Source organism: Diadema setosum, chromosome 18, assembly GCF_964275005.1.
Source record: "Diadema setosum chromosome 18, eeDiaSeto1, whole genome shotgun sequence".
Taxonomy (NCBI): domain Eukaryota; kingdom Metazoa; phylum Echinodermata; class Echinoidea; order Diadematoida; family Diadematidae; genus Diadema; species Diadema setosum.
Window position 1 is genome coordinate 10,498,193 of NC_092702.1, and position 21,605 is coordinate 10,519,797.

Below are 21,605 nucleotides of genomic sequence, written 5' to 3' on the forward strand. Positions count from 1 at the left end.
TCCGGCTTGTCTTGAGTGGGAAGAAGAAATAGTTTTGTCTCCAGAGTACACAAATTTTTACTTACACGTTGTATATGCGCACTTGCACAAAAGCTACAATATCCTCTCACACACTCACACACATTTCACAGTGCGATAATCTTCAAAACTTGAAGCTGCACTCTACCTGGAAGAAGAAGAAGAAGAAGAGAACTGAATGAAGTCTTCCTAGTTTCACAAATTTATTACCGATCCAGCAGAAGTTACATCATTATCGCGCTGTCGTTCGGCCCCTTATTTCTTCTAGTGTCTTGAGGGGAATTGGGACTGACTTCATTTTATTTTTCTGTCGCCATCTCCATACTCTGTCACTGGTTTTCATGGTCTTCCTCTTCTTGGAGACAGATCTCTCGCTCTCCTCCTGCGGCTCTATTGTTGTGTGGATGGAGTGGTACGGTAAGTAGGCCTACGTAGCCAGCAGATAGTTCGAGCGGACATACCCGTGCTAGCTAGCTGCCGGGCGGATCCTGCGAAATGCACCGATAACGCTCGCTAGCCAGTGAACAGGCACCCACCCGGGTTTCGCGTTGTGATCGCGGCGATATCTTGTGCTTGTTTTTCGCCGAGGAGAAGGCAATACATCAACGCTGTGCCAAAATCGGACAAAAGAGGGAGGCAAAAACAACACTTGAACGGAGAGCCTCTAAGCTGACCCCCTGTTGATTTTGGCAAGCGTTACAGTAATGCTCTTCAACAAAATCATAGATATCTTCATAATGCCGTATTTTTCATTGATTCCTTTTCATTGCCTAGTCCTTTCATAGGCATTGGTCCTTGTATTTACCTGTTTCACTTCATGAAATAGCACTTTTACATTTTAGGTTCCAACACTCCTCACCAGTCCCTTTAAAGAAAATAGTGTAATTTTAGCATAAAATGGTGCCATTCTAGCATTTTCAATAGACTTTTTACCCTTGATCTTTGAGCTAATGACCCAAAACTTCCAAAGAGAATCAATGTCAGGCAATAAATGTATATGTACTAAGTTTCACGAAGATATTTTGAGCAATTTTCAAGATATGGATGAAAATAAAGAACAAGGGACTTTTTGCATTTTCACTTGACCTTTGACCTTTGATGAAATGGCCCTAAAGTTTTCCTAGGGAATCTCGATCTGGAAATACATTTATACACAATGTTTCGTAAAAATACATTCACGCATTACAGAGATATAGGAGGAAGAAGTGAAAATTTAGCATTTGATGTTGACCTATGAACTTGAGCACGTGTGCCCAAAATTTGACAGGCACAATTTTGTCCACTCATACATTCATACCAAGTTTTAGGTGGATACTTCTGACAGTTTATATGTTGGGTCATCCACAAAATTGATTATGAACTGAGGTACATATGGAAGGACAACCTGAAAACATAATAGCTCTGGCGACACTAGTTTGCGGTGAGGCATAAAAGAAGTCACTTAACTGCAAACAAAGCACTTTGAATTGCCCGACTGCTCATGTCTACACAATGACCAGGGGATGAGCCAGAACACCTAGGCATGCTGACCTAGTGCACAGGTTGCATTATGAGATTTTAAAAAATCAATGGTTTCTTCATGTGTAGTTCACACCAAGCCTGCCATGAAATTTACATGTGTTCCAAATGATAATCAAACTGGACCAATCTTCGCATTGCAATGCAAAATGTGAAAGTGAGCATTTTTTTCTTGACCACACATTAGTCTAGACTTTATGTCTTTCACATCGTGATGCAAAGATACAATTTCAAAACCCTTGATGAGTGTGAGTGTGAGCTCTATATCCGCCATAAGAGCATGGCCCTTCACTATGAAGCTCACTGATCTTGATCATGGACCAAAATCTGACCAGTAACAACGAAAATAGTTTCAATTTATTTCTATCCATTATTAAAGCCCAATGCCCACTGTGCGACCCCGGCCTGCGATCTGGCACGAGTTGATAGCAACCTCGAGGTTGCACCAAATCGCCGTGAGTTAGCGCGATCACACTGCAGACACGACCACTTCAATGCCCACTGAGCGACCTCTTGGCAATCTGATGGCGAATTCCCAGGGAAATGCCTTTTGTCCCATTTCTGTGCATGCGTGCATGGTCGAGGAATATGCAAATTGAGTGTTCTTTCGCATGCCAAACTTGTAGCATGTCTAAAGCCCAATGCCCACCCTGCCACCTGAGCCTGCGATCTGGCATGAGCTGGAGTGATATCCTACAAGATGCAGTGAGGTTGCACAGTGGGCGCCAAAAGGTCGCAACAGACCACAGCAGCTCACCGCCACAAAGGTGAGGTCACTTGAGGTTGCAAGGTTTTGGACAAAAATGTTGCGACCTGCAAACTATATAGGTTGCACCAGCTTGCAATCAGCTTGGACAGTGAGTGAAAAAAAAAAATGTTATTCCTTCTTTTAAGACATTACTTTCAGCTGCACTGTAATTCTGCTAATCCCCTCAGTTAAGCCACATATTCTAAATCAACAATGTATGAAGACACTATCTGTTCCATTAAGAGCCCCATTAGATGCCAAGAAAGAAGAGCTAATCATGCCTTGGTACAGGGACCAAGACTTGCTCTACAATGTGGAGGCAGTCGGGTACAATGGTAGGCCCAGAAAGGAGAAGTAGTGGGCCGAAAGGGTCTCCAAGCTGGACCTGTCTGGTAGGAAAGCTAAATATTGGTTGATCTGCAGTGCAGAAACCCTAAAAAAAAAACAAAAAAAAACAAAAAAAAACTCCAAAAGTTGATGTTATATGTTAAACAAACAAAAATAAAATCAAGCCAGCCTGAGCAATTCCTTGATGAAAAGCCTCATGGCTAAAGTACCGCACTCTCTCCTTGGACTCACGCCAAGTTTGGCATACAAAAGAATACGCAATTTGCATATACCTCGACTGTGCGGGCATGCGTGGAAATGGGACAAGAGGCATTTCCCAGAGAAGTCGCTGTGAGATCGCAAAGAGGTCGCACAGTGGGCACTGAGATTGCTATCAACTCGCGCCAGGTCGCAAATCAGGTTGAACAGTGGGTATTGGGCTTTACACCAAATATCATTTGCAATTGAACTTTCTGGATTTAATGGCCAGAGCATGACATATAAGCTCAATTTGTAGACTTTGTATCATTTTAGGCAATTAAGATGTTGCTTGATTTCTATCATTTTACCTAATATTATCAAGGGACATTCTTACCTAAGTTACAACTAGTGGAATTAATATAATTTTTAACGAAAGTACAGTCATCTCTGAGCTTTGACCTTTCACCTCTATCATGTTCGTACAAATACTTGTCAATTCAAGATACCCCATCAGTTAAAACTATGCAAATGTACATTGATTTGCACTGATTCATAATACCCTCAACATCACTTATACTGTATGTGGTTTCCATAATATTTCAGCTATTTTCTTCAGATTACTTGGGATACATTCACATAAATGAAAAAACAACTCACCGAGATTCTGTCAATGGCATCATCTGTCAATCATTGCTAAAGCACTTACGTGATTAACAAAGAACATAAGAATGCACTTTTCCCTAGACTAAGCACAACTTGGATGTTTCCACTTTATTACTAATATGATTAACAAAAGACACTGCATATTGTGCAACATTTGTGCAAGAATACAACCAATGCCTGAAGGTGAGGTTGCAGCCCAGCGACTGGAAAAGACTTTAGACTTATACTAGTACTCAGTCTTTACCTGGGTTCATCATAGAAGAATCGCCAAGCATCAACCAGGTTGTCTGTTCTGTGTCCATGCAGTTCAGTTTCTCCCCTCAAAAAGCTGCATAAAACATGGGGAAAATGAACATTATACCTCGGTACAAGAATTCTAGATCTATGGGTGACAAAAATTCCTCATTTGTGAAGCTATACCCAGACTTTAGGTTCCAAGCGATATCTTTGAAGAGATGACTATCAGTATATGACCAAAATTGTCCCAGGAAAATGCACACCACCTATTCTAAGTTTCTGGGACTTTCCAAGTGCCCAGTTCTCTCTCCTACTGGCCGATATTTTTCGCTAATTTGCTTTCATTGGGGTCTCTTTTTTTTTGGGGGGGGGGTGTCAAAATTATAGATGGTGTACTGTACACTGAATTTCTGAATTATGCATTTGAAAACACTTTAAAAGCAAAAGAATGCTCTGGTACAGGCAGAGCTGTTTATTTGCTTCTATGTATATAGCATCACACTGTTATTAAGCCTGGGCTCATGACACTAAGGCCATTCACACTAACAAGGTGATAACACTGTGGTATTTGGAATGGTATCTAATGTAAACACAAATACCTCATGAAATATTGTATTTCAGGTGGTAACTCAAACTTCATATGAATTACACAGGCGACATTTGAGTGTGAATCCTGTTCCAACATACCACCCTCTGCAATGCGGTCATGTATTTTTCATGTGACCTGACACACTTCCTGTCTTCTCCCTGCAGGATTTATGCACATGCACAGAGCTTACCTCTGAGAAGTGTACTCTTGGGCCAGAATGTCATAGTATTTTGTGAATGAGAACAGTGACAACAAATTACCACAGATGGTATTTAATAGAAAGATTAAATGAGAACCTACCTGTTGAAAATCAATGTTTACTTTATGAGTAAGGCGAAGAGGAGAAACTATGTATAGGCATTACTGCATATGAGAATATGTGAGATCCCGCCCACGTACACATATTCAGTCTTTAAAGTGACATTAAAGTGTCAATGGGATTCCGACACGAGATAAAGCCGAGAACTTACCACAATACACGTCTGAGTAAGGTACAATGTATTGGGTGGATGAACAAGTATAAACTGGTGATACTGGGTATGCAGCTTAAGAATTTATAGTAATTGGGATGAGAAATAAGAATGTTTTCAAAATTTCTATGAAATCATAATGAACGAGGATGATGACATCATACTTGCCAACTCCACCAATTGGGTGGTACACTACCGCTTTTTAGATATATTAGCCTGCTTCGATTTTTTAATTCTGATATACTGATTTGGTAGCAAACCTGCTATAAGATAAAATGAAAGCCACAATTCACCTTCCTTGTGCATTGATTATGTTCATGCACCAAATTGCATATTTTGGAGTTGAAAAACCAACAAATTCCACAACATGGCGGGGGACCCCCAGCCTCCCAGCTACCGATTTTTGTACTTTGATATACTGATTTTGTAGCAAACCTGCCATTAAAGTGAAAGTCACAATTCCCCTTTCTTGTGCATTGACTCTTATGTCTACGCACCAAATTGCATATTTACAGTCAGTCCGCAGCACCCGATAATTCGCTCGTATTTATTCAACTCGTCTGCAAGCCCGCTCTAGGCTTGCATACGTAATGAGCTCTGTAAGGGGATTTTGTCCTTGGGATTTTGGCAACAAAAATACACCTTATGTTCACAAATTTGGTATCAAATTCAAGGAAAATATGTAAACTATCGTCACATGTTACTCAAATTATTGTAAATGAAAAACATCATAGCGTAATTTGAGCTTGAAAAACTATGAAAAAAGTAATTTGTGCAGTACACGTTCAAGACGTCAAAAAAATATCAAATTCACCTTGCGTCTCAATGAAAATGCTTTATTTGGTCGTCCATCTCCTAATCTTTGTATCCATGTAAATATCTTGACAATTGGTTGCTTAATCCGGTCAGGAACCAGTAAAATATACATCGATGTCAGTGCTGATCAGCTTGAAACCGTGCAATCTCAAGAGTAAGCTCTCTCATTGGACAGCGCTTGCATTCAGTGCTTTCATTACGTCATTACGCTGCTACATAACGGTTTCATGCCACTTGCGGTTTCTTGGCAGCGTGTAGTTCAAGCGCTGAATGCAAGCACTGTCCAATGAGAGAGCTCTTTCGCACCACTGCACACTTTGTGTGGAGCATACTTCCGGCTTAGGAGTGAATTTTACAGACATTTCAAAACGGAAAAACTAGTATAAATCATGCTTGCGTCTCCTTGACTCTAATATATGATGAGTATCTAAGTTTCCTCTCTACGAAAAAGCCAAAATCAGAAACAACAGTTTCTTAATCCGGTCAGGAACCAAAAAAGAACTTTACAAGACAAAATCTTCCATGAAAAGCAGGTAAAATTTACGCAAATTCAACTGATTACATAGTCATGATAAGATCCGATGTTATACGCAAATTTAGTATCAAAATAAAGATCAAAGTCTGGAGAACAATTTACCGTGACTTGTAGCCATGACGAATGTATGTACAAGTCGCTACACTGTGAAAACCATAGCCCTATCAAAGTCTCGCAAAATCTCGCACGACAAGACACCTTTCGAACGCAAAGATCGTCAACGAGAGTGCTGAATAAATCTTGCCGGATCGGCTCATTAGCATACGTGCTGCGGACTGACTGTTTAGAAGTTGAAAAACCAAAAAACTCCACACCATGGTGGGGGGGGGGGGGTATTGGTTTCTCTTCTCTGCTCAAGGACCACAATGAATTCCACAAAACTATCTGTCTGTCTATCTGTCGATTTAGGTACTACATGATATGAAATTATGAAAACCATCTGGACTTCCCCTTTGATCCATAAGCGGTGACATCATTTTCCAAATACAGTAGACTCCCATTATAATGAAATCCTCTGGACCGGCAGTTTTCTTTCGTTATATCAAAATTTCGTTATAACCGTACAAATAAACAATAACAAAAGCACAAAGCGGACAACATTGCTGCCCGAATTTTTACTTCGTTGTAACCGGAATTTCGTTATACCCATGTTCGTTATAACGGGAGTACACTGATGTAGTAAAAGCCTATCATGGAGTGTCAAAAAGGTCAACATTCTGAAATGGTTTCAAATACATAATCACGTGAAGCTCTTTCAACCAACCACTAGAAGATTAATTTTTTATCCAAAATATAATACTGTCTAAGCATCATTCTTCTGCTTCTGTGCTATAACAAAAGAGCTACTATTACAATTTCCTCTTCTTGCTACTGTTCAAACATTTGATATACCCATGATCTGTTGTTGCCTAGGTAGGAATGTCAAAACAATATGCTGACTTGCTCCTCAACAGCTACAAGTAATAGAATACTGATACTTTCAGGTAGTCCCATAATATCTGTACCCTCTGGGTCCCGTTTCATAAAACTTGTTATCAGTAATAACTGCCACATTTCTATGACAAATTTGCTTTCAGCCAATCAGATGCAAGGATTTCAGTAGCATATAACAACTATCATAACTTGAAATTGATAGCAAGTTTTATTGAACGGGGCCCTAGTGATCTATTACAGTTACTGAGCACATTACAATCATCAGCAATCAACTGGGTCTCCATGCATATGTGCAACTTGGACATGAGGAAGCAATGAATGCCTAAAGCAAGCAACCATCAGACCAGCATCATATTAAGTCCCCTCTGAAGGACTAGGCAATGAGGATAAAGTGGAATGCAAGAGAGGTACAACAACTGCATAGCCAGGGTACTCAAACCAGGGAGGTGGAAGACTCTTTCTTCCACCTCCCTGCTCAAACCAAGTGCATGGCCTTTACCACTAGCTACAACAGCTCCATAACTGAAATACATAATTATCCCTCATCCAAGGAAAATAATACCCAGTATGCATGATGGCACATCAGTATGCTTATTGAACTATTTTAATATCTACAGCTGTACAGTACCTCATAGACTTTTCATGTGGCTCTGCATTGAAATCCCCCATGAGAAGTGCCAGACCTGAAAAGTGCTGCATGTAGCGCCAGATCTCCACAACACTCCTCTCCCTTGCCACTCTGCTCAGCGACAGGTGGCTCACAAACACATGTACCTGAGACAAAGATTAATGCAACACAACTTTTTGAAATTGGACAATGACCCATACCTGCCATGAAAGACGACCTACCCTGATCTTTGCCATCACGCAATTAACTGTGCAGGCAAAAAGCACATACATACACATGTGACTGAGGTTACAAGAATACAGTGGTTGTTATACAAAGATTTACATGTACAAAGGAACATGAAGTATTGCTGCCTTTGTGCTTGCATTCAATGTGAAAAGGAAACATCTGATATTCTCTAAAGGTGATGATTTGTAAATGTTGCTGGAAGTGAGTGCACAGCAGCCAAATACTGGCACAAATGCCATAACAACTCACTCATCCACATACTCCCATTGTTTGCTGAGAGTTCATCCATTGAGTGCCATATACTGCATACTTCATATATTTCTTGGTGTTTGGATTTCCACAAATTTTGTGAGTTGAATAATATTTGTGATATAAACAACAATTGCTTCCTGCTGCATAAATGTATACCTTAAACATACACTGCAAAACCAGAAACATTACTGGCATGAAACTTGCTAACTGGAGCCAATGACGTTTTCATGTATAATCATGAAACTTTCACTAATTGCTGAGCATGATGGTGTACAGCCCTGAACTGGGAATTCAATGCCTTGTGTTGACAAAAACTGTATGTGCACTTTACTTTCACCAATCTTGCTCGTCACAAAATTTGCAAAAGGTTTCATGAACGCAAACATTCTGGTTTTACAGTATGTGACCCATCACATTAGTTTCAAATGCAATTTTTGCATGAATTTAAAGGGATTATAATATCGTCGCTGGGTTGACAAGACCTTGTATCTGCAATTTTGGTGAAAATTACTTTTTTGAATTAACGGTCAAAATAATGGGATAAGTGATGTCCTGTCGATATCCAAAGTGTCTTACTTCAAAAATGAAGCCACCACAGCATGTCAAAGGAAAGGCTTTCCCATTCACTATAGTGCTTTGGCCGCCATGTTTTTTGGCTCTCCTGAACATTTGACATTTTGCAGATACGAGGTCTTGTCACCCCAGCGACGTTATATAGTTTTGGTTTAGACTTACAACAGTTGTAACTTCAGGTTTCAAACATATATATAAACAAGGTGATAGAGAATTGCTTCAATTACAAACTACTGACCTGTTGCACTAACTTTTGTGCTCTGTAAAACCCTTGAATGAATACTATAACATCAGCTATTCAATCACACATGGATACCTATGGTCTGTGGAATTGTTACCATAATGGCTTTATGAGAAAATGTGTTAAATAAAAAGTGTTTTAAAAAAATTATTACAAGGCATATTATGTTCAGAGGCTGTTGTTCAATTAAGTCAAGCGTTTTGCTTATTGATAACAGTCTCCGCCACCTGTACACTTAAAGGACAAGTCCACCTACATATTCATAAGGATTGAGAAAATGCAGCAATATTAGTAGAACACATCAGTGAAAGTTCGAGGAAAATTGGACAATCCGTTCAAAAGTTAGGAAAATTTTATGTATCTGTGCAGTCACTGCTGGAAGAGAAGACTACTACAGTGTATGATGTCACATGCGTACAACTATACAAGGAAAATAAAAAGAGAATTTCACGAAACTTTACTTTTTGAATAAAGTGCACATTTCTTCGACTTGCTACTGACATATGTTAAGGGTAATATTATTCCCCCTGCCTTCTGAAAGAGAGAAGTCGAGTGTTCTTTTGTTATGCGAGAAAAATGGAAATATGTTGAATTTTCTTTATTCTTTCTTTATATCGTTGTACTCATGTGACATCACAAGCTATAGTAGTCTTTTCATCCAGCCGTGACTGAGCAGAAACTTCAAAAATTCATAACTTTTGAACGGATTGTCCAATTTTGCTCAAAATCTCAATGATGTGTTCTCCTAATATTGCTGCATTCACTCAAGCCACATGTCTATGAAGGTGAACTTGTCCTTTAAAGATCTGTAATGATATTTAAGTAGTATTTCACACGATTATATATTTGTAATGCAAAATTTTGTTTATATTTTCATGACTTGTGAATAACATGTTCGATATTGTTATACTTATTTTCTGTTATGTAAAAGTGGAGAAATAAAACTTACTGAAACTGAAACTGAACTGTTACTCAACTAACCAATGTCCTCCACAATTGGTCTTGTACACTAGACAGACCTAAAATTCCCCGCATCGATGTAGTGTCCTGTGGTACATCAAGTCTTTGACTAAATGTCACATTGTGCCTTACTCAATTCCATAGAAAGGGTTACAGCATTCGTGGAAAGGTCTGGATATGGCTCAAATCCTTTATTGTTCTTCAAGACCAGCGGCTGATGTACCAGGGTGCATTCTCTTTTTGGACGAGAGCTTCGTCTTGGGTACCTCAGGCAAGCATGATTGGACCTTGTCTTTTTAACCTGTTTTAACAACGAGGTTCACTCCATCCAGTCTACCACAGTCCTCTTTTCTGATGATATCCTCATCTACAGAGTAATATGGTCATCACATAACCATGCTGTTACAATTAGACCTTGATAAACCTACAAATGGTGCACATCAAATCTAATGTCACTAAACACTACAAAGACCAAGGTTATGCACATTACCCAGAGATGGTACTGGATCAATACCCAGTCTGCACTCTCAATAACAATCCCCCCTACCAAAGTACATTTCCATTCTCCTATATTAAAGTAGACCCTGGAGTGATTATATCATCAGATCTTCAATGGAACCCGCACGTAGACACTGTTGTAGCTCCATGCCAATCCGCTACTGGGTTTCATTTGCTGCATCGCATGCAGGGACTCTATGCAGGTGACATTTTGTCTCTACTGGTACCTGTTATACTCCCAGTTCTGGAATATGGCATACCAGCATGGCATCCCTACACTGCAGCCCAGGACCATAAACTTGTACAAGTTCATCAGACTGCAACCACAGTCGAGATGTCCCGTGATGAGTGCCTCTGCATGCTGAGTTGCTCATCAATGCAGGCCAGATGGGATTATGCCTTTTGCGCTTGCACCATGAAATGCCTCTAAAGGAGTTGTTAAATGTGAAGCTAGTTTAATCAACACTGTAAAGATTAATATCTGGCACCCATACCTTCTTACATTCACTCACCTCCCATCAAGAGTCCAGGCAATCTTTTTGTCCCCCACCCATAAGTTTCCCAGACTTTGAAACAAATTACCTTGTACTTAGTAAGGGACTAGGCAGTCATTGTTTCTCTGTCATCTTTTCTGCAACAACTGAGAAATTAATTTATTTTAATCTCAGGTATTAATGGCCTGTATGAACCATTACAGTTTTTATATCCTAATTTTGTTAGAAAAAAATGCCCCAATGTATTGATTTCATGATTGAAGGTAAGACCATTTCTATATTTTGACTTTATCATAATGATTGACATATCAGTTTTGTCTGAGACCCACCCAGTTATTTTTTAATCTTTTAATTTTTGGTCTCTGGGTCTTGGGTCTTGGGTGAATGTAAAAAACTAAAACATCAGTACTTTTTTTTTTTCATATTTTTACAATGCCTGATGGTATTTTCATGAATTCCAGTCAACATGTTATATTTTGCCACATGACAATTCTTCAGAAGGCGTTTTCACATCAGCCCGATGTTTCGAAATAGCGCACTATTTTCTGACTTGGAAATTAACCCGATCACGAAAAAGCGTGCTATTTGATAATGTGAATACAAATTAGCGCGCTAATTTTACCGCTCTGATCGAGAAAATTTCTTGAGTCCAACTTGGGAAATTTCCAAAATAGCGGGATAATTTGCGAACTAGCGCGCTATTTGATGTGAAATCGCCTCAAGAAATTAGTGCGATGCATCTTATCATGCCTAGCGTGTGTGACCCGCTAAAGCGCGCGCTCTACTGGTATACCCAACACTGTTTGCGCATGCTCAGTTGTCGAATTAGCTCGAAAAAATTTTGGGCTAATTTTCTTTGAGCTGATGTGAATAGGAAATGAAATAGCGTGCTAATTTGCGATCGCGAAAAATATCTCGAGCTTGGATTTTCATCGGGCTGATGTGAAAACGCCTAATGAGACTTTTGGACCATAGGTCAAAAATGAAGTGACAGCTGTAAGTTTCAAATTTTCCTTTTCTTCATGTCTCAGAGATGGTTTGGGGTATGTAGAAGCATGGACCTACTACACATGGACATTCATTATTTCCTTAATTAATGCATGCCTCTGTCTATGTCAAAAGTGTCACAGAAGCATTTTAAACATTCTTCCCTGCTTTGATCGTATGAACTCCGCCGCCAACAAGCCGGGGCAAAACACAACGCAGCTTTTAAAAAAAATCAATAAACTAAATGCGCAGAAGATAACTGACTTAAATCAAGGAAAATGCATGTGCAGTTGTGGTATATATTGGCATATCACCGCTCAGACATTTTTATTAGCCAAATGCAGGTACTTTTGAAGAGATAGCGAAGTTTTTAGCTAATTGATCATGATTTGTTATCTCATTTTCCACCTTTTCCGCACATTTTTCCAGATTAAAAACAGATAGCAAGGGAAGAGGATATATCTGTCTTACTATCAGGCAAAGTGTATGTGAGCGCGAACGAGCGAATCGGTAATTTCCAATCCAATGAAACGAGATCAATCACGTTCTGAGGTTTGCTGCTTCTCATCACTGGCGTTTATTCAAAGACATTTCAGTCTGAAAAGGCGCATCAGCCAAAAAATACCAGAATTAGGGAAACAATTCTTTTGTCAGTGACGATGCATTATGCAATCATCATTTTTGAGACACCTGTATATACTCATTGAGATGCGCATAGTCTGGTGGCGGCGGATCTCGCACTTCAAAGTGGTAGGTTTCGTTGAAAGTCCATTCGTTAGTAGGTTCATGGTAGAAGGAATTTAGCACATATACATATGTGCTGCCTGACAGTGTTTTTTTTTTTTCTGGTTTTGTTTGTTTGTTTAAAGGGACTGTACAGTACTGGTTGAGGTGGGGATTCATGTTTTGAACATTCTAAAGTGAGATAATGAGAAACCTCTTATGAAATATGAAAGAGCATGTAATTTTAAGAAGGATTCAACGTTTATTTGATGAAAATTGGTTTTCAAATGGCTGAGATATCCCAAAAAGTGATAATAATAAAAGGCAACAGGCCACCACTTTATTAGGATCTCTTTGTTTCACCTTGTTTTTGGATATCTCAGCCATTTCAAAACCGATTTTCATCAAATAAACTTTTGATACCCCTTAGAATTGCATGCTCTTTGACATCTCATAGAGTGGTTTCTGAATATCTCAAAAAACGTTAAAAGCTAAATCCTCACCCTTTAATAGGTCTTTGAGTCATGGGGTTGGGGGTAGGATTTGGGTGCTAGGAGTGGTGTATACAGATAGTGATTACTTGTTAATCAAATGAAGCTGGCTGTCTTGCCTTGGCAGGATGTTTTGTAGATTTGTTAGGATGACAGTACAAGATGGTGGAGGAGTGCCAGTCGTCATAGTGATTTTTTTTCCAGCATGGAAACTTAGGAAAGCGCATCGGGAAAGCCTGACTTCTTGCACCCTTGTATTATGCTTGTTTTGTTTGTTTTTCTGTTGTTTGATCATTCACTTGTACTGTCTTGCAAATGGCAAAAAAATGATAGTGATAATGATAATAACAATAACAATGAAATATTTCTGAAATTATGTTTTTTAAAAGAAGCAATTATTTTACGCAATAGCAAAAATGATGACCGAGATACTTGAATAAGAGGAAAACTGAAGATTTCAATTCAATTACATTTGTGATTAATCAATGTGCAATATGCAATATTCTGATTGTTAGAAGTCGTTTCTCCACTGATCTTTGCTCAGAAACATATGCATAGCCAGTGTGGTTTTTGCCATGGAAACAAGACATGTTACTGTCATTGACCCTGCAATATAGGTAGAGCAGTTAATGATAAGCATACTAGTATTTCATTCATGTACTTGGGGTATCAAGCACAGTGCTACTCTCCACTGCGAACTTGCAATTCTGGTATTTCAGCAATGCATTGCTGCTAGGCCAAATTTCTATTCACACTCAGGTTCCTGTGCAGGTGAAGAAAGTCCTTTTGTTTTGTCAGCAGTAGATTAGTATACCTGGGAAGGATGTAACATCTGTAGCAGGTAGAATTTGTCACTTGAATCTTAGATCTCTGGGAGGAAAGACCACTGAGTGAGTGCTCATGTCTTGAGCAGCTGCAGCAGCTAGCCTGCTTTGGTTTTGGTAGCAACAGCTATGAAAGATGATAACTTCGGATAACAGCAGAAAGTTGAGACCCTGCATGTGTGATATTGGGCATGCAATTTTGTGGGCTTTCTTAGCTTACACCAGCAATGTCTGTACTGGACACAGGCTATTCCTGTTCAAAGCTTCCTGTCACCAGTTAAACTGTAAGTTGATTTTGATAATTTTGGCAGTAAAATATCAGACGTTTATCATGTATTAAAATTGTAAAGTTTTGCCACCAAAGAATTAAGCAAACCTTGTAACATTTTATATGCAGGGGCGGATCCAGGAATTCCGTGAAGGGGAGGCACCTTTACAAAATTAAAGGGGGGTGCACACCCCCCCCCCCCCATTTTTTCTTTTTATTTCTTTTGTTAACAAGAAATAAAGGGGGGAGGGTTGCACCCGGAGGCCCCCCTGGATCTGCCACTGATACGTGATACTTTATGTTACCAGTCACCTATCACTGTAAAGCAAAAATTGTTTGAAAAACGACCTGAATTGTGTATGGTACTTATTATAACCCATTAAACACATGTATAATGCAAAATTTATGGAAGTTTTATCACTGAAACTGGTTATCACTAGATGGTTGCAACTGTAGAAAAGTTGTATGACATATTGTTTCAAGGGAATTATGAGATATTATTCAAAACCTAGAGCAGAAAGAGCTTGTATTGATATTTCAAGGTTTTTACGGAGCATTATCAAATAAGATAAAGGCTCAGATGAAGTTCAAATTGTTGTAGATAATTACCTGAAAGAATAGGCCCTACAAGCTTTATTTGCCAGGATCCTTGAAATGATTAAAAAAAAAAAAAATCGTATGAGATGGAATTTCTGGGCTACTGTATCCTACATAGGGCCCCGTACAGGATAAGATGATTTGCTTTGGTGTTTGGGATATCTCTGTTCAGTAGGCAGTAATACTTCCATTGCAAAAGAATTTGTCAAGTCCATTTTCAGCTGATTAACAGTATATGGGTGGGGCACTTTGGGGCTACTGTCTGGGGCCCCGTAAAATAACTGGCTTTGGTGTTTTGGATATCTCTGATGGTTCGACTACCCGTGCAAAAGAAATTAGCTGTGACCCTTTTCAGCTGAATAAAATCAATGTGTGTTCAGTGTGTGTGTGTGTGGGGGGGGGGGGGGGGGACTTTGGGGCTGCTGTCTTGGGCCCCGTACAGGATAACGTAACTGGCTTTGGTGTATTGGATATCTCTGATGGGTACTACTTCATTTGCAAAAGAAATTAGTCGTGACCCTTTTCAGCTGAATAAAATCAATGTGTGTGTTTGTGGGGGGGGGGGGGGGGCACTTTGGGGCTACTGTCTGGGGCTCAGTACAATATACAAATATACCAGGCCTGAGAGGCTCTGGTTGAAACTATGCGCATGAGGTGACTTCAGTAGCACTATTTTCTGAGGGGCGCAGCCCCGAAGAAAATAGTGCTACTGAAGTCACCGAAGGCACATAGTTTCAACCGGTGCCTCGAAAAATTGGCCTGGTATATTTGTTTTATATCCCTCCCAATGAATTTAAGAGTATTCGACTGCTGGTATTCTGTAATTTACCTCTTTTTTAAGGGCATCTTGCTTTACTTTTCAAGAAGATTGACTAGTCATTCACGCTCGGGAAAGCAGCTCAGCAGGAGGGCAGGAGGGAATTATAAAAAGGAATATAAACCGCAGTGAGGAAGAAAGGATCATCAGAGCAAGGGAAAGAAGAAGAAAGGGGGAAAGGCATTTGGCTTTCTATAAAGATATAATTTGTTCTATTTTCCTCCATTTTGCCCCATGCAAATCAAATTTATGTTTGCTTTTAGCTATTTCTTCTTCAATCAACCTATATTTTTTACATATTTCACAAAATGTTGCCTTTGAGGACATAAACTTTGATACTTACAACTTAAAATAAATTGTTTACCTACTAATATTATGAAATTGTATGAAAAAACAAAATCGTTCCTCAGATGTATAACACCATATAACACCTTTTGACATGAAAACAATTGCAAGGAATCAATTTTCCTTTTTTCCTCTTTTAGCAATGATTCCCAGAATACTGACACCTTCCAGCAATCAAAAAACAAATGTTCTATTGTCTCCGGTTCACTTTTACAAAAGGAACATCTTGAGTCATCTTTTCTCCCTATTTGAACAAGCCACAAATTAACGGGGATCAAATTATTCAGTATCTTATATTGCGTTATTCTTTATTTTGTATCAATTGTCAAACTGGCAAGTAATATGAAAAGAGATTGAACATCTTCAAATCCAATGTCATACATACATATGTAACATCAAAACGATCAAAAACACTAGATTTTCCAGGGTTATTCAAATGCAGATACATATTATATAAATGCTTTGTTGTTACGTTATGTAATTCAAACCATCTACCCTTAATCCAAATTAAAGGAATAATACTCAGGGGTTTAATAAAGGGATGATAATCTTGACGAAGAAAAAAAAGCTTCCATTCACTTGGCATCTTCTTGAAACAATCAAGAAGAGTGAAATACTGAGTAAACTGTAAACCTTTACCCTTACAATCCTTCCAACGCAGAGGTCGGCCGTATTCATCTAACACATCAGTTACCTTCAAAAACCTTTCTCTACTATATGTGTATTAAACATAGACTTCCCATGAAACAAAATGTATTTATTAATTCCAGATTATTTGATTGGGTATGCTTAATTCTCTGTCCTGAAGAAGGGACCACGTTTCTAATACCTCTAAAAACCACCGTGAAACATGAATCTTAACTTTGAAACATCAAAGCTGCAGAAGAACGAAAATTCTCCTCCTACAGATGCTAACAAATTCAAACAAATGGATTTCCACCCTTTAGAACATGACCCAAATAACCTCTGCACCCATTTTATTTTTTGAGCTTGCATCATTGACTTTAAACAGCACATTTTCAAACCTCCCTCCTCATAATCTTTTACTAAAACATCGCGCCTTATTCTATCTGGGCCTCTCCAAATAAATTCATAAATAACTTTATTCATGTCATGTATAAAAGAATCTGGCACTGAAATTATACTTGCAATATAAACAACTGAGATAAAACATAAGTCTGAATAATCTGAATTTTCCCGTAAAAGGGATAGATCTCTAAATCTCCACCTATGTAGTTGTGATTTAATATTCATCAAAATTCTTTGTAATTGTGCCTTTTGGTCGTGAAAAGAATACGAAATATCTATTCCTAAAACAGTGAGAGCAGATACAAATTCTACATTCCTAAACTGTTGCACGTCCGTCTTAGGTGCAGTAGTAAATACCGATGGACCAATTCGCATCACTTTTGTCTTATCATAATTAATTGGTAAAGACGAACAGATAGCAAAATCATCTAAAATCTTTGCAAGATTAGGAAAACATTGATCATTTGTTAAAAAAACTGTGATATCATCAGCATACATAGAAAGTTTTATTTCCTCCTGTATACTTAACTTTATTCCCATAATTTCTGGACTAGATCTAATATGGAGTGCAAGTGTCTCTATGGCTAAAATGAACATATAAGGTGACAAAGGATCACCTTTATCACTTTCACCGTTTTCACTTTCGGGGGGGGGGGGGGGGGTACTCTGTGTAAGGTATATCTCCATAGTTTACGACACGCACTTTACCAACCACTGCAACAACCAACAAATGCAATCTACAATCAACGCCATTATATTAAGATTTGTTTTTCCTTTGGAGGACCGTCAGACTAGTGCCAAAACTCCCATTCTTTATATTTATTCTTCTTCCTCAAGTATCACTTTCTGCACATGGTTACAGCAAGTGGGTAAAACAAACAAACAAGCATGTCAATGTGGAGTTTTCCACGCTTGCGTCCACATAATATCATTATGGCTGTGCAAGGGAAATAAAACGCACATGGACCTTCCTTTCTGAATATTTTTCCCCCTATCACTGCAATTGTAACACGTTTTTGTTTTCTTTTTTTGAAAAAAAAAAATGGGGTTTGAGTGAACTGCATGAGATTCATGCATCCTAACAGGGTATCCCTGCATTGGTTCCTAACCAGATTTGGGGGTCTTACAATGATTTCTGTTGCAAGGAGGCGCTGCTGGCACAAAAGCGAGCACACAACCCCCCCCCCCCCCCCCCCCAATTTTACAATTGTTCTGCGTTAAGTAACCCTTCTTCTACAATTTGATCAAGTTTCATGAAAATGACATGGGTTTTGAATGTACAGCATGACATTCATGAACCCCACCTCGTAAATCAGGGCACCCACGAGAGGTTTATATCCAGATATTGGGGTCCCAGGATGATTTCTATATGAGGATGCCTGCCAGCAAAAAAACTAGCATATGAACCCAGATTTTTCATTGTTTTTCTGGAATTAGTAAGCCTTCTTCTACAATTTGGTCAAGTTTCGTGAAAATGACATGGGTTTTGAATGTACAGCATGAGGTTCATGAACCCACCCTGTCAGGGCATCCCTGTATAGGTTCCTGACCAGATTTTGGGGTCTTACGATATATGTCACATGGGGGCGCTGCTGGCACAAAAACGAGCACATGAACCCCCACTTTTTATTGTTTTTCTGGAAACAGTAAGCCTTCTTCTACAATTTGGTCAAGTTTCGTGAAAACGAAATGGGATTTGAATGTACAGCATAAGTTTATGAACCTTGTCCTTGTCACCCCTAACAGAAAACATCAACGTCAATCACTGACAAGGATTTGAGAGATTGTAAAACTTTAAAACATTTTCCTCATTTTAGGTACCTTTCTCTGCAATTCTTGCAAATTTGGAGAAAATAACATGGATTTTGAAAGAATTATGGGGATTTAAGTTTGTCATTGCAGATGTTGTTGCCAATCACGGTCTTGATCCTGTAACACTATCATTTTGGTACTGGACGGCAGATTGTCATATTCTTCAAAGTCCCGTAGAAGAAAAACAAGCACATGAACCTGTGGTTTTATTTACATATTTGGGCTTCGGATGGGTCAAAGTTACAGTATGGAAAATTTGAAGAAAATGACATGGACTTCACTTCAACTGAGGAACGTCCTTAAGAGTACATTATACATCTATTGTTGTGTGAAAACTATTTGCTTCAGAATGTTCTCATATTCAAGTAATGTGCAGTGCAATGTTTCCAGGTTAGCATGCCTGTACCATGGCCGGCGCAGCCGTGGGGGCCGTGGGGGCTCGGGCCCCCACATTTTTTGTGCACCATACAAAGGAATACACAAGGTGTCATCACTTTGGGCCCCCACACTTTTTTTAACCTGGAAGTACGTAAGTGGCACTAAAATAGAAATAGATAGAGATCTTGAAGTATGGCGGCGGTAAGGTTATGTTTTTTTTCTCTGAAGACCTTTTTTTTTGCTTGTCAGGTGAAAACACCCGGAAATGGAAGGGGAGGGAATGAGCTGAGGACCTTTTTTTTTTTTTTTTGCTTGTTAGCTCATGAAACCCGGAAGTGGGCCCCCACACTTTTGAAAACAGTGACAGTGACGGGGCGATCGTTAACGGGCTGTTAACAATCGCCCTGTCACTGTACAGGCATGCTAACCTGGAAACATTAAAGGGGCATTCCAGACGATTTTCATAATTTCACATCATGTGGTACATAAATTGACAACTCCATGGGTGGATTTGTGGAATTTATTGTGGTCCTTGTGCAGAGAAACAATACTTTGAAAAACCTAAAAGAAGAAATTTATAGGAAATAATATCATATTAATTGACTGTTTTCCATCATTTAATGTTATTTTGATTAATTTCTGACATAAATCATGCAATAAAGTTGTCTCTGCTTTGAATATAAGAACCTTTATTTTTACCAAATTTGAGCACTGGAAAAAGTTCGATGCGGCTATGAGAAGTGCCAAATCTGCGACGTCACCAAATGTGTATGCAACCCAGTGGGATTTAAGTATCTATAGGCAAACTGTGTGCACTTTTCAGGAAATTGGTGTGTAATTTGTTGTCAATCTAGAATAAATCGTCCGCCAAAACTATATATTCACGTCGTGAAATTGTTTGTTTGTTTGTGTTCAAAGTTTTAAAAGCACAAAACCTATCGTCAGCTCAAGATTCGCGATTGCCGTGATCAGGTGTACGCACAACAGTACCAGCAGAATCGGCAGTGAAGAGGTACGTATTCCTTTGCCGTGATTTCAGCTTGATTCTTCTTCAAAATGGCATGATGAAGGTTTGTTAGATAAATGTGACCTTCTTTTTCTCTTGTGTGTTGGTTTAAATTCTAATTTCTACCTCAACTTTAAAGCGGGAAACTGCAACATTTCCGTGCTGAGCAGCAGTCACGATACACGTGTTGCATGCAAGCATGCACTGCTGCTGCAGCGATCCCCATAGTATAACACGTAGGTTGCTTGTAAACAAGGGGGTCCTCGGCGCAGTTGACCAATCGTGAACACGTATTTCGATCACGTGTCTTGGTAAGCAACAGGGCTGTTTACGCGTCTGGGAGACGATTTGCATAAACTTACGCATGTTTCAGGCGAATTTATGAATGAAAGTGAGTAGCATGACATCATGCCATGACCATATTTGGAATAAGCAGAGGTAGAGCTTTCTGTAGGTTCCAAATGTGTAAGGGTTCAACGCAGAATATCTAAGACACGATCGCCAAAAGAACAGTCATTTTCGCCGTAAGCGAAGGCGATTTGGTCTTTGGACGTAAGATTTTGGCCAACTTTTGAGATTGACATCCCACTTTTTTCTTCGAAATTCCACATTTTGTAGGTTGTATTTCGAAATGTTGTTGATATCAATCAGGAACTAGAAAATTTCCCCTACAACGTGATACCAAAATGTCAATTTGGTCCCTGAGGTACGTCATTTTTTGACCTTTTTCGGGCTGTAGCGCGAAATCACATTTGCCGAGAAGTTTCGGGTTTTGCCAGGGCGGGTCTCATATAGCCGTACGGCAAATCAGCTCATACACATTTGGTGACGTCGCTCAAATCCGATGTTTCTTGTAGCGAACGGAGCTACGTGGTCATGAAAATTTTTCAATCTCAAAAACAGTTTGGGGGTAAAGTTACATCGTCTAAAAGATATCCAGTTTTGTTAACTAGCTTCTTAGCTTTCTGTAGATATCAAACTTGTCATATTTCCAGATTCTCTATAAATTTCTGCTTTAAACAAATTACACTGAACAATGGTGATGACATAGGAGCCTCACATATTTCAGAAATGTAGCAGTGTAATTCCCATTACAATACTGCTAGCTTGCAAGTTCACCTGTCTATAATCTATGCATGCCTTCTTCTTTTGTTCTGCTTCTTTGAGCCCCAACTCATTGCATTCTTATGGTGAGGCTGCCGTGTCATCATCCTTGTTCAATGTAATTTGTTATAAATTTTGCAAATATTCTTATTCTTCATCCTTATCATTATAAATCCTGAAACTCTGTACTCAGCATAACTAATTTATAGTTGCCCAAATGTAAAAATCTGACAATCATCCGGAAGTCTCCTTTAAACTGCACATTACTTGAATATGAGACCATTCTGAAGCAAAT

At 39.0% G+C, this 21,605-nt stretch overlaps 1 protein-coding gene across 2 annotated transcripts in view; it reads right to left on the reverse strand.

Annotated features, from left to right (window-relative positions):
- Positions 1 to 21,605, reverse strand: part of LOC140241547 (uncharacterized) — an 84,426-nt gene that overhangs the window by 15,922 nt on the left and 46,899 nt on the right. For both annotated transcript variants that reach the window (XM_072321283.1, XM_072321282.1), the window contains 2 exons: positions 7,684 to 7,829; positions 3,720 to 3,803 (listed from right to left, as the gene is read on the reverse strand). In XM_072321283.1, the coding sequence (XP_072177384.1) occupies positions 3,720 to 3,803; positions 7,684 to 7,829 (230 nt within the window). The remainder of the gene's footprint in view (positions 1 to 3,719; positions 3,804 to 7,683; positions 7,830 to 21,605) is intronic.